At 35.2% G+C, this 12,807-nt stretch overlaps 2 protein-coding genes across 4 annotated transcripts; one reads left to right on the top strand and one right to left on the bottom strand.

Annotated features, from left to right (window-relative positions):
• Window positions 1-823: 823 nt before the first annotated feature.
• LOC125222779 (mRNA-capping enzyme-like) lies at window positions 824-10,750 on the top strand. 3 transcript variants are annotated; one of them, XM_048125586.1, is made up of 18 exons: window positions 824-1,072; window positions 2,500-2,677; window positions 3,222-3,354; window positions 3,792-3,946; window positions 4,160-4,243; window positions 4,347-4,409; window positions 5,183-5,314; window positions 5,398-5,610; window positions 5,792-5,908; window positions 5,993-6,042; window positions 6,710-6,872; window positions 6,977-7,120; window positions 8,068-8,190; window positions 8,314-8,412; window positions 8,802-8,891; window positions 8,994-9,072; window positions 10,050-10,180; window positions 10,273-10,750. In XM_048125586.1, the coding sequence occupies exons 2-18, from the start codon at window positions 2,501-2,503 to the stop codon at window positions 10,405-10,407; spliced, it is 2,088 nt and encodes a 695-aa protein (XP_047981543.1). In that variant the 5' UTR covers window positions 824-1,072; window position 2,500; the 3' UTR covers window positions 10,408-10,750. The 3 variants fall into 3 exon arrangements, with proteins under 3 accessions (XP_047981543.1, XP_047981541.1, XP_047981542.1); XM_048125584.1 differs by having other exon boundaries at window positions 2,439-2,677; XM_048125585.1 differs by lacking the exon at window positions 824-1,072 and adding an exon at window positions 2,369-2,394.
• A 613-nt stretch (window positions 10,751-11,363) lies between these two features.
• Window positions 11,364-12,440, bottom strand: LOC125218843. The gene has a single exon (XM_048120621.1). It carries the CDS (start codon window positions 11,785-11,787, stop codon window positions 11,449-11,451), a length of 339 nt encoding a protein of 112 aa, XP_047976578.1. The 5' UTR covers window positions 11,788-12,440; the 3' UTR covers window positions 11,364-11,448.
• Window positions 12,441-12,807: the final 367 nt, after the last annotated feature.

The raw sequence follows: 12,807 nt of genomic DNA, 5'->3' as shown, positions 1-12,807 counted from the left end.
ACAACTTAATCCTAGATGGATTATCATGTGATAATTAGTCATATTCATCCCATCTAATTAAACTAATCACATAACTTAATCATAAATGGATAATCATGTGATAATTAGTCATATTCACTTCATCCAACTAAAATAATATAACAACTTAATCCTAAATGGGTTATTATATGATACTTAGTTATGAACCGAATGACACCTAAATGAATAGAACTGTGCACTATTATTTGAGGCTCGACTGAAAAAAATGCATTCGAATATCGATTTTGGTAGATAATTGAATTAAATGTTATGAATCACAATAATAAAAATAATTACATAACGACTATTATTATGTACTCGTTTAATAATTTATTAAACAAATGTTGATATAATTATCAATTAATAATTATATTTTAATAGTAGTATTATAATTATTTTTTTCAATAAAAAAACTTATTTTTAGCTAGTATGTTAATTAATCAATTCATTTCTTATATAAATTAGTTAAATAAACTTTAATTAATTAATATAAGTTGAAAATTGTATTAAATTTATTTTATGCACAAATAAATGAGAAGTAATCTATCTTTAATCCAATTCGGAGAAATTAACACGATCCCTAGTGGCTAGAGCTATAATGTTGGGCGAAAATTAACCCACAAAAAATAATTACCAAAGATAACCTAGAATTACAGCATACGCCATGTTTCCTTTAATGTGTTTCTACTTTTAATTTCATTTCGACCCTTCAACTTCACACAATTTACACTTTGAATCAGAATTAATCGCGCAGATTTGACCTGTATATATATTGAAGCTATGCAAATGCAATATACATATCGGTATCAATTTCTCCCAGCGAAATTCTCGCGTAATAACAACCTTTTTCTCGTGCTTGTACCTGTTTCCTCATGGATTGAATTGTACCCTTGTCTGCGATCATTCTCGCTCTAAAACCACGGGCGCTTGTTTCTCTCTCTAGGGTTTTTGGCGGAGTTGTAGTGCGATTCGATTTTGTGCGCTGATTTGTAGGGTTTTAGTCGGGTGGTTCGCGGCCTGCTCCTTTCGATTTTGGTCTGCTTTTATTGTCGAGGTTGGAGCTCGTTTTGTTCTTATGAATGATTTTGATTCCTGACTTTTTTGTTTTAGTTGTTTTTTGGCGGGTGTTTTGTTGATTATTCCAGATTGTGGGATTTGTTAGTTGTTATTTGCGATGAAATTAAGAGCAGAAGTGCTGTATTGGGCCGTATTTGAAGTTGTATGCAGCAACATTCACATTGTTTGTTCAGCACTATAAGAGAGCGAGAGAGAGAGCATGGGACTAGATAGGAATTTTTGGATGATTTTCCTGGGTTCTGTTCTTGAACAGATGATATTACTGAGTGAATTGATAATGAGGTGATACTGGTGGTAAATTTGCAACCTTGGGGAAGTGATTAGACTGCGTAAGTTATACGGCGATCTCTGAGACTGGCTTTATTTGTTAATGGGATTAGAATGTGGTATTGGATTATTAGATGTCTTTTGAGGTGCAATTTCTAATTAATAGGGTTCCTTATGCCCAATCTTCTTCAGATTCTGATTGGGATTGGAAACAAATCCGTTTGTGATTACAAGGGTGGAATGCTTTAGGTTTTTTGTTGTATCTGCTGAGTACAGTGAACAATTTTATACGTTTCACACTTCCACTGCATGCTCGACCACTTTGCATAAACATACATCTGGATAAAGCTACTAAATGTGGATTCCAATTAGTGCACTGACTGTTGTTGTTGAAGATGTGGCACCTTCTCATTGAGTGTTTATTGATTTAAATTTGTTGATATTGCCAAACTCATAATTGGAAGTGCCCTTAATAAGTTATATTTTGTTCCATGATGCTGGGTGCGATTTGGTTTGCATTTTTTGTCAGTTGCACATTATTGTTCACAATGTTGTGAAGAAGTCACACTTACTTCGGTTGGAACTTGAAGGGTTATATTGCATCATCTATTGCGTTGTTTTGCTGCGATTGAATTTTGCTCTCGATATATGTTGTTGGGGCTGATTTGTTAATGCATCTGATTGCTTTCCTTTTCCACTGGAACTGTAGTTTGGTCTCACATGTTAAATCATAGATAGCTCTAATTTATACCAGGAAATAGGATATTTTTTAATTTTTACTAAAAATATAATCTACATCTTTAACAGTAGGTACTTAAGGAGGGAATGGAACTCGTGGGTTAATCTTTTCCTTCTTTATTATTTAGATAATATTTTCCTCCATTTGGTGTTACTTTAGTCATTTGCCAAGGTACTTTGTCCCACAAATTAGACAAATTTCTTATGATAATCTAATACGAGAAGAATGTAGTGGCTGAAAGGACTTTAATCCAGATAACATTTCTGGTTGGCTAGTATCTCAATGTTGTTTAGGTATGGCAATAAGTTCTGAAATGATTTATTTGGCACGATTACAGAAATACAATCTCCAGTGCTGCATTCAGAAATGATTCTGATTGGAACTTGAATGATTGCCAGCATGGACTTAAATGCCTCCCCTGAACCAGAAGACGATGAGGTTTTTCCTGCACCACAGTCAGAAGAAGACGAGATTTTTCCTGCACCACAGTCAGAAGAAGATAGTGCGCAGGAAGAACATATTGAATACAATGAACATGTTGACCAAGAGCAGAGTGGTGCTTCAGTTGCACGCCGGGTATCATTCTGTCTTATTTTGAGCCAGCAAGATAATGTTTTTATTATTTCAGTGTTACTGGCAAAGCCTATGTTTAGATTATGATAAATGCAACTAATAAATCCTGGAAAAATATGCAAATTTAAATATTTGGTGTGTAACGGTATGATTCGAAATCCTTTACTTACTCATAGTCATTGGTCATGAGCTCAGTACTAGCTCTTGTATCGTTGAATCTCAATTTGTTCTCAGAATGGAGCAGATCGTGGTCTGACTCTATGTGACTTCTGCTCATTTTTTAGCTCAAGTGTGGTTGCTTACACAATAAGCAGAAGTAACTGTAATTGTAGTATTATATACTATTCACTGGAAGCTTTAACATACTTAGAATCTGGTAATTGTGATTATCCCATGGATTCACCTTAATGGGTTTTGCATGCTTGCCGATTACCTGGTCCACCTTTATGTTACTAAATGCTGCAGATAAAGATGTGAAGAAACACCGAGGAGATCTCTTAAAATGCTTGCTTCTTATTTCTGAATAATGTGTTTTCTTTTACATCAGGAACGTGAGGAAAGGACCCTAAGGATGCGCAGACAGAATCCCAATGACAGACCATCTTATGGATATCAGTCAAGTCAGCTTGCTGATGGCTATCAAGCTAAAAGGCAGAAACCTAATAGTAGACTTCCTCCAGGTGAACTATATGCTGATTATGTTTTACTAGCTCGTCATGGGGCGTGTTAGCAATACGTTGAGTGCAAATTGAAATTGAAATGATATTAAAGGACGACTCTTGTATTCTTTACTTACTAGTCTTTATTTCTTGGGCCACATTCTCTATATACTATCCTGCCCATGTGGAAAGAACTAATGTTTTTCTGCTGTGCTTGGATTGAAGGATCTTTTATGTTTAATGGGAACTGTTAAATTGTAATCCGGTAATCAATATTTACTTCTTAGGATAAAAGAAAAGGGACCTGAAAGGACTGATATTGCGCTGTCTTTTGTGTCCACGGGATTTTCTTGTACAATACTCCAATTAGAAGCATGCTACAATAGATATAAAAATAGTAGTTCTCTTCCTTCTTGGTAGTGCTATGTTTATTCAGCTAATATAAGTCCCCACTGCAGGTTGGTTAGACTGCCCTGCATATGGACACGAGATATTAGGGTTTCTGATCCCTTCAAAAGTTCCTCTAGGTGAAGCATTCAATGAAGAAATTCCACCTGGTAAAAGATACTCATTTAAGCAGGTGGTCCATCAACAAAGAGTTTTAAATCGAAAGGTGCGTGACTGTATTCCTACTTATTGATATTCTTATTGTATCATCTAATATTTAAGAATAGAACTAGTCTACTCTTGTATATATTTGGCTGGTGGTGGTGGGGAAATTGAGTTCTATAGAAAAATGCCCGAGTAGCAGTTAGAGATTATAATCTCTGCTAGTTTAACCCAAGGAGGACAAAGCAGAATATAATTTTCTACTCTCTATTTCCAGATAGGTTTGGTGATTGATTTGACCAATTCAGATAGATACTATGATCGCAAGAACTGGACTGACGAAGGTATCAAGCATGTCAAGGTGTGTAATTTCCTCTATCAGCGTCCTTGGATGTTTATTTTCTGTTTGAATTACTCCTTAATTTGTTACTCTTTCATCTCTTAATTCATTGTCTTCTCTTTAGATTCGATGCAAGGGGCGTGATTCAGTGCCTGAGAGTGAGGATGTAAATCAGTTTGTTTATGAGGTACCTATATCTTTTAGGACTCATAATGATGTAGAATCTGCTTAAATGTTTTATGTCTCAGTTTCATTTCTTTGCAGCAAGTTTCAGGTGATAGTTTTAAGTTTACTGTTCTTGTCAACTTTAGAGCATCAAACTGGTCTAACTAGATATTGTAGCTATTTGGCATCAAGAAATTGACCTTCAACCTTTAATGCTATGAGAAACCCCATTTTCCCCATTGTAGCTTATCTGTTTTAGATAGTAAAAGAAGTAAAGAACTCTTATGATAAAAAAAATGGATCTCGTGTGTCTGCATTGTCCATTTATGTAGGGCTGCTGTAAGTCTTCAGTTTAGGTTATAAGACAGATTGTATGATCCTGGTGAACTGTGAGATCCTTTACCACAAAGAATAAGTTTTTGACCTTTTAAATAATAGAACCTTGTACTTAGTAATTTCTCTAGTTCCTAGCGTTGGGCTTTTTACAGGCTTTGGAAACTAGTATTAATCTTCTTTGTTTACTTAGAGCCCCATTACAAATTGGAAGTGCTAAGTTGAAGTAGTTCATCAGGATTACAGAACATGTTTTTACTAGTCCAATAATCTGAACATGTTCTTACAGGTGAGATATTCATATGTACTAATTGGTTCAACCATAAAATAGTTCAGAGTCGCCACCTTGAAGTATCACTAGTTATTTTATCCATCAATTTCTTTTTTTTTTTTATGTAGAATTATCTTATCTTTGTATTCTAAAGATATAGACATTTGAAGTTCCTTGCATGCTTTTATTAGGTTCAACAATTTCTGGCTCGGCAAAGGCAACCGAAAAAGCATATTCTTGTTCACTGCACACATGGGCATAATCGTACAGGATATATGATCGCCCACTATCTCATGCGTACAATGCCTATATCCGCTAGTCAGGTCAGATAGTTGTTGATTTGTTCAGAATCTTGAAGCTGGATATGCGTTTGGCTATTGTCTTAACTTTGTTGAATTTTTGGCAGGCAATCAAGACATTTTCTGAAGCGCGTCCACCAGGAATTTACAAACCAGACTACATTGATGCCTTGTATAATTTTTATCATGAGAAGAAACCAGAGATGGTTGTTTGCCCTCCAACCCCAGAGTGGAAAAGATCTTCTGAGCTGGATCTGAATGGTGACGCAATGCCAGATGATGATGATGATGGTGTTGATGGTCCTACAGCTCCTCCAGATGTATGTGCATGTGTTCATTTATATATATATGTATATTCGTTTAAAAATCAAAATTTTCATCTTGTATGAAAACATCAAAGATACATCCGTCACTTTGAAAAACTCAGATTAAGTCCCTCTAGTTTCTTTGTCTTATTTATCAATGTCTTGCTCATCTAACCTTGAGCATGTAAACATATAGGAGACTAATGAGACACGGACACTGACAAATGATGATGTTCTGGGAGATAAAATTCCTATAGACCAAGAAGTAGTGATGAGGCAGTTCGTCTACCAGTCCCTGAAGATGCCTGGATGGGTATGTTCTCCTGGAGTATCACGTTTTTATTTTGTTGTATATGCTACAGTGTTGCTGATAGAAAGTGCTTTTGTTCATCTGCAGGGTAGAGGAGCTTCACGATTTCCTGGTTCACATCCAGTTTCTCTCGACAGGTCTTAGACGCTTTCTAGATAATCTAAGTGCGGTTGTCTGTGTTCTGTAGGGTTCTATATTAAACTGTTTGGTTTGGAGGCAAATATTACATCAGTCACCTTTTTGGCTGTTATTTATCAATCCGTTCTTTAGTAGGTAAATAAGTCCACCAATATATTCTCATTCCCAATCTTGGTTACCTCTTTAAGATTGATGCTACGGTGACATCTTACATTCCACTATTACTACAGTTCTAGCCATTTATTCGAAAATTCTTAGGAGCTTTGCAAAGTGAATAAGAGCCAAACCCTTTGCCCCTCAATTTCGATATTTATTTTGTTAACCTTTATAGTAAACTTAAGAAATGGGATGTTTCACTTGGATTTAACTGCTGAAACGATTTACTAGTGATAATTGCAAATGTGCTTTGGGTTACATAGTTAGAGGAAATGACCGAGTAGAACCTATTTTTATGCTTTACTAACATCAGTGCACAATAGTTCAACATCCATGTAACAAAAAAATCCTATCGCACTTGATTGAAGAAGTAGACATTTACTTGAATTAACCTTGATTCTGTTTTCTAGTTAGCTTGAACATTATCACCCGTCTATTGTGGTAAATTGGTGTTGACATCGACTCATTATTCTGTGAGGTACTGACCTAATTGTTTGTCTATCTAACCAGGGAGAACTTACAACGGTTAAGGCAACGTTACTATTACGCAACATGGAAAGCTGATGGTACAAGATATATGATGCTTATCACTATGGATGGCTGTTATTTGATAGATAGGAATTTTAGCTTTCGCAGAGTCCAAATGCGATTCCCTTGCAGGCACACTAATGAAGTACGTGAATCTACTCCATGTACTTTGAAATAGTGAATATCTCTCTGGCTTTTGTTTATGCAGGAGTAGTATTGTTTTTCACTTGTGCAATTTTATTTCTTCAGAAGGGAGGGGCCGAGAAAATGTACCATCATTTTACTTTACTTGATGGGGAGATGGTAATTGATACGATGCCTGATACACATAAGCAAGAAAGAAGATACCTTGTCTATGATATGATGGTTTGTAATCAGGAATGCATTGTAGAGGTAATCTATGGAAAGCCTACTTATGTACTACATTTCTTGATTTATGTCTTTAATACAATTTTGGCAGTGGGGCACATCTGTATCTTCTGTTTTTACTGGCCAGCATTTAATCTATAATTGTGACTGCAATGACATCTGATATGGGGATCCCCCTAAAACAAACCTTGAATATGGGGATATTTCCTCCAATAAAATCATCAAAATAAGTTTTTGTTCAATTGATGAAAACTGAATCTTCAGCTATTCACTTGAATTATGTCTCTGTTTTAAATGGGAATATGACCATGAATTTATGTTGATGGCTTAGTTCTGATCAAGATGAGGTATGGACTCACTGCTGCACAGATTTGTGGTGACACGTGTGCTTTATATTTACTTAGGTTTCTCCTTTTCTGTATTTGTGGTTTTAGAACTTGCTAACACTGTCTACTTCTAATTTCCCTTCAATTCCAGCATTGGAAGTAACATTTTTTTAATATCAAAATAGCACCTTTTATAAATACCTGGATTTAGTTTGACACATAAGTACTCCATCCATCCCACTCAAGATGTCCACATCTTTTAGTGGCGCGGGATTTTAGGAGGAGTTGTTAGGTAGAGTAAGTAAATTGAAAATGGTAGTTGAATATTTTAGTGAGGAGAGTGGAGAGAAGGATTTATTTTCAAATATAGAAAGTGGACATCTTGTGTTGGACAAACTAAAAAGGAAAGGTGGACATCTTGAATTGGACGGAGGGAGTACTGCAAGTGAATATGGAATTTGATACTTTTTTCATATTGATTTTTTGCAATTAAAAGACTTTGAACGCGTAATCAAAAGACTTGAACGTGCAATCAAAAGACTGGAATATTCTTTTATACAACTGATAGCTTTTCTTTATTTACTTTTTTCATTACGCTTGTTTTAGATGAGTGTACTACTCCTAAATAGATTTGCTTACTTGCAGCTGCCATTTTATGAACGCTGGAAAATGGTCGAGAAGGAAATCATTGAGCCTCGAAATTTTGAGAGGCAACACATATATAAAAGCCAAAACCCCTACTATAGATATGAATTGGAGCCTTTCAGGGTACGTAATCATCTTACTTTTTTATGTTATTCTCCCTCCCTACCCCGCACTAGCTCTGTATGCACTTTGATGCAAATGAATTCCTATATTTATTTTTCTGTGTACTTGTTTGATGGGTGACAGGTAAGGAGGAAAGATTTTTGGCTTCTTTCTACTGTGACAAAACTGTTGAAGGGGTTTATCCCGAATCTCTCTCACGAAGCAGATGGTCTTATTTTCCAGGTGCTTAGAAGAACCCTGTCTAACTTTTGATGTCCTTTTTTATTTGCAGTGATAGTCTTGCTTAAATGTTCACTTCGCTAAAATTCTTGGACTTGAACTCATTTTGATTTTTATATTGATTAATGATGCTCACCTATTAAATTTGTTAGTAAAACTTTAGAAGGATTGAAAATTTCTCATGTGAAGGATGACCGAGTGAGTATCACATTATTAGTGAATATTTGAGAATTGTGATGCGTGTCCTAGTAGTTATGTCTTGGTATACATTACCAGCAACACTTTGGTTGACTAGTCTATTATTAATTCATGTTGGTGCTTTGCACCTAGAGTATTATGCAATGTTCTTTAAGTTAGACTTTAATTTGTTCATTGTTTCCATTTCATGGCAGGGCTGGGATGATCCTTATGTTACACTGACGCACAATGGTCTCTTAAAGTGGAAGTATCCCGAAATGAATTCAGTGGACTTTCTCTTTGAGGTTTTTCTTCTTTAATTTTTCCGTAAAGAATTAATAAGCACCTAGTTTCTATTTCTACGGTCATGTCTAATATTGTTTTGTTATCTTCTTCAACACTTATAGATTGTTGAAAGTCGCCAGCTGCTCTATCTCTATGAGCATGGGAAGAAGAAATTGATGGACAATAGGGTTGTCTTTCCTGGTCAGTAGTTCAATAAAGGCAATTTTGATTAATCGATTATTTATGAAAATTATATTTTCTCAAAAAGGGAGTTTATTTTCAAAAACCCAGAATTTGGATGCATTTTTCTTTTCTTTCTTAGTTGGACAAAAACAACTAGTTTGATCTCAAAAGAAATGGATGTCAAGCTGATTTTTATTACTCAAAAAGATTGAATGAGACATTCTGTGGAACAATAGAAGTTTGTATTTTTGTTCTTGTTCCTTTGTTAGAGTACTGATTGTTCATATATCATTGTCTTAGTGGCTTTGAGTTTGGAATCACTTCCAGGAATTTCACATGAAACTGCTGTTTGACTCGAGAATCATTTCATTTAACCTGGATTGGCTTATTTAAATTTGTTGAGCCATGTGGGGCAATTTTATCTGATGTTTATGATTTGCCTTATTTTTCTGTACAAACCTTTTTTTTGTTCCCATTATGCAAATTACTTCTTCTCCCAAGGAATCGAGTAAATACAGAAAAACTTGCCTCCAATGTGTCCCTCAGCTAAAAAATTACTCCCCCGTCCCTGAAATTTGTCACTTATTTTCATTTTTGGTAATAGACCCCATATTCCACTAACTCATTCCCACTCACATTTTCTTATAAAACTAATATATAAAAGTAGGACTCACATACCACTAACTTTTCCAACCCACTTTCTATTACATTTCTTAAAATCCGTGCCGGGTCAAATGGTGACAAATTATAAGGGACGGATGGAGTATTACTATCATAAATGCCATTCATCAAATGGAAGCTATCAAAATACTCCAGATGTAAAACTAGCATGATCCTTTGCAGCTACCAACTTAATCTGTAGCATGTTTATTTGGTTCTGCTTTTGCTAAACATTCATGGAGCAGAGGATCTTGTTTCTACTCATGTACATTTTCCGTTCTTAATCCTAATGAAGGCTTACATTGGTTGGTTTTTTCTTGCTCTCCATTCCGCAGATGATCCTGATGCATCAGTATATAATGGTAAAATTATTGAGTGTAAGTGGAACTCCGAGGAAAAAGTGTGGGTTTGTATGAGGGTCAGGGTGGACAAAGGGACACCGAATGATTTCAGAACGTACACTAAGGTACATTCCGTATCTCATTTTAATGCCACTTTTTTTTTTTTTTTCAAAACTGTCCCCAGGCCAAAATCATGCTTTTCTAAAACTAAAAACAGGTCATGAAAAGTATCACGGACAACATCACTGAAGATGTATTGTTGAACGAGATCAAAGAGATCATCCGCCTTCCGATGTACTCTGATAGGATACAGAGTGAAAGCCAAGGGCACAATGCATCACGCCGTAGGTGAACAAGTTGTTTGATAAAAGAAGTGCAACTTCTGGAGAAAAACTACTTTTCAACGGCTCCTAATACGAAATGGAACCTCGGGAAGATTCTGCAAGTGAGGATTGTTGGATATAAACCGATCTTTGGGTGCGCCATTTCATGGTTATGTCAAAAATCATCTCCTGTTTTCTTTTATTTTCTTGACAGTCTTTTTAGGTGATAGGAATAGTTGTAGGAAGATGGTCGTTTTGTATATTATTGTTTTCAGCTGCAGTTGCCTTGAATAGTAGTTGGTAAATTTGTTCAAAAGAAGTGTAGATTTTAGGTTAAAAAAATTTAATTCTAAATCAATCTGTTATTGTGAATATCGACTCTAGTCGAACTTGGCTCATCATTGGTCAGATTGTTTGCGTGAGAGTATAAGAGAATTCCTTTACTTGTGCTCAAAAGAAGTAGTAATATATAATTTTCATATAGGTTACTGCAATTTAAATTCCATCTTTATTGTAAAAGTGTCCAACTTTTACAGCGTTTCAATAATTTCTCATTTGTTATTTTCAATTTATAGTAAATTTGTCCACAATTGAAGTCAATTGTTTGGACTATGCCCCCTCTCCCCATTGTCATCAAAATCACGAGACTAATTAACATTGAGAAGAGACATTATATTCAAACTCAACCAATTTCTTCTTTTTCACATCTAGCAAAGTGCTTGTAGCATTCAATTTATTTATCTGAAGGAAATGAATGAATCGTAAAACACCAGAATGAGGAGGATTTCAAGAATAAGCAAGCATGATATTGCATATTCGAGCAAAACTCAAGATGTATGTATCTGTTGCTATTTTCTTTTCTAACGTTCATCTCAAGATATGTTACTTACACTAGTAAGGTTCTATACCAATCATATTCAAACATCTTATTTGCCTACTCTTAGTCTATAAATCCAAAACGATAACATTATCTTGACAACAGAAATGGAAGATAACACCAAGGTATAACCCAATATACAATCCATACACAAAATGAATGCATGTAAAGAAACAAATCAAGAATCTATGTATCAATATGCTTGCAACACAGGCCTTTTACCAAGCCTCTTCATCTCTCTATCCATCTGGCCAGTAAGCATCAGCCCAAACATCTTGAAATCACAAAGCAGAGACCAAATTGGGTGCCTAAATGATGTGGGAAGATTCCCTTCAACAAAGAAATGGCTGTAGCAACTCAACCCATTCCTCAACAAGGGCACAAAAATCAAGAACCACAGATTGAAGAGCAATGAGTATATCAAGCACACAAAGCTGCACACTGTGCCTGCAAAATGCCAGCGCCTTGTTGCTGCTTTTGAGTGCTGGTTCATGTAGAATGGCCAGAATTCTTCCATGCTCCTGAAATTCATGTCTTCTGAGATATTTGAGGTTGGCCCAGATGGGATTGGGGGAGAGAGAGGTTAGTTTGAGCTGATGTTCATGATTTTGGAGAGAGATAAACAGATCCCAGATCAGATTTCCAGCAAAAATTGGGAAATAGAATGGTTTTTGATGGGGCAAGGATTGCCAAGATCAGATTTTTCAGTGAAATTTGGATTCTTGAAGGAAGATAAGATGATTTGACTTTGGTTGAAATTTTTAAAGCAGATATAAGCTGAAGCCCAGATCAGATTCTTCAATAAAATTTGGATTTCTTAATGGAAGAGAGTAAATTTCACCACAAGTACTTTCAAGAAACAAAATCTCAGTAAAAATCGATTCTTGATGAAAAAGACCACAGTTTTCAAGAACAATCCAATACCAGAAAACACGAAATCGAATTCCCGAGTTCTGAGAACTCAGATTTGCATAGGATAGCTCACAGAATCAAGATCTCTGTTTCTGCAAGAAAGCATCAGAGCCCAAATAGAACTATCAAGAAACTAAAGCCATCAAGAAGAATCTCTATGATTAGACTTGATAATTTCAAGAAGAAAAAGGGTCAGATGGAGGCTCCATTATGAAGGAATAAAAGATAATAAATGATGAATTAAATGCTTGAAATTATATTTTGGGGATAGAATTTTGGCATGTGAGTCAGAGATTGGCCACTCACCACTCTTTCTTTAGCTCAAAACATAAAATAAAGTACTGTTACAAGTCCACGTGCCCTGTCTTGGTCAATGATCAGATAAGTGAAAAAAAACGCAGTTATTATAGTTTCTTAAATATTACCAGATAATTACCATTTCATCAATATTTTTTACAAATTAAATATTTCATTAAAATTTTAAATTAGTCTTAAGTTTTAGTCTTCACGTGGCCATTTTATATTAACTTTAAACTTCAATAAACTTTTTATACTAAGATTTTTACATAAGCTTAATTTTTTTTCAATACTAATTAGAAATATTGTTGAAATATTTTGTATGTATGATGTAATTACCCGG

This window comes from Salvia hispanica, chromosome 4 (assembly GCF_023119035.1).
Source record: "Salvia hispanica cultivar TCC Black 2014 chromosome 4, UniMelb_Shisp_WGS_1.0, whole genome shotgun sequence".
Taxonomy (NCBI): domain Eukaryota; kingdom Viridiplantae; phylum Streptophyta; class Magnoliopsida; order Lamiales; family Lamiaceae; genus Salvia; species Salvia hispanica.
Note: the sequence above shows the minus strand (reverse complement) of the source record. Positions and strands in the feature narration are given on the sequence as shown.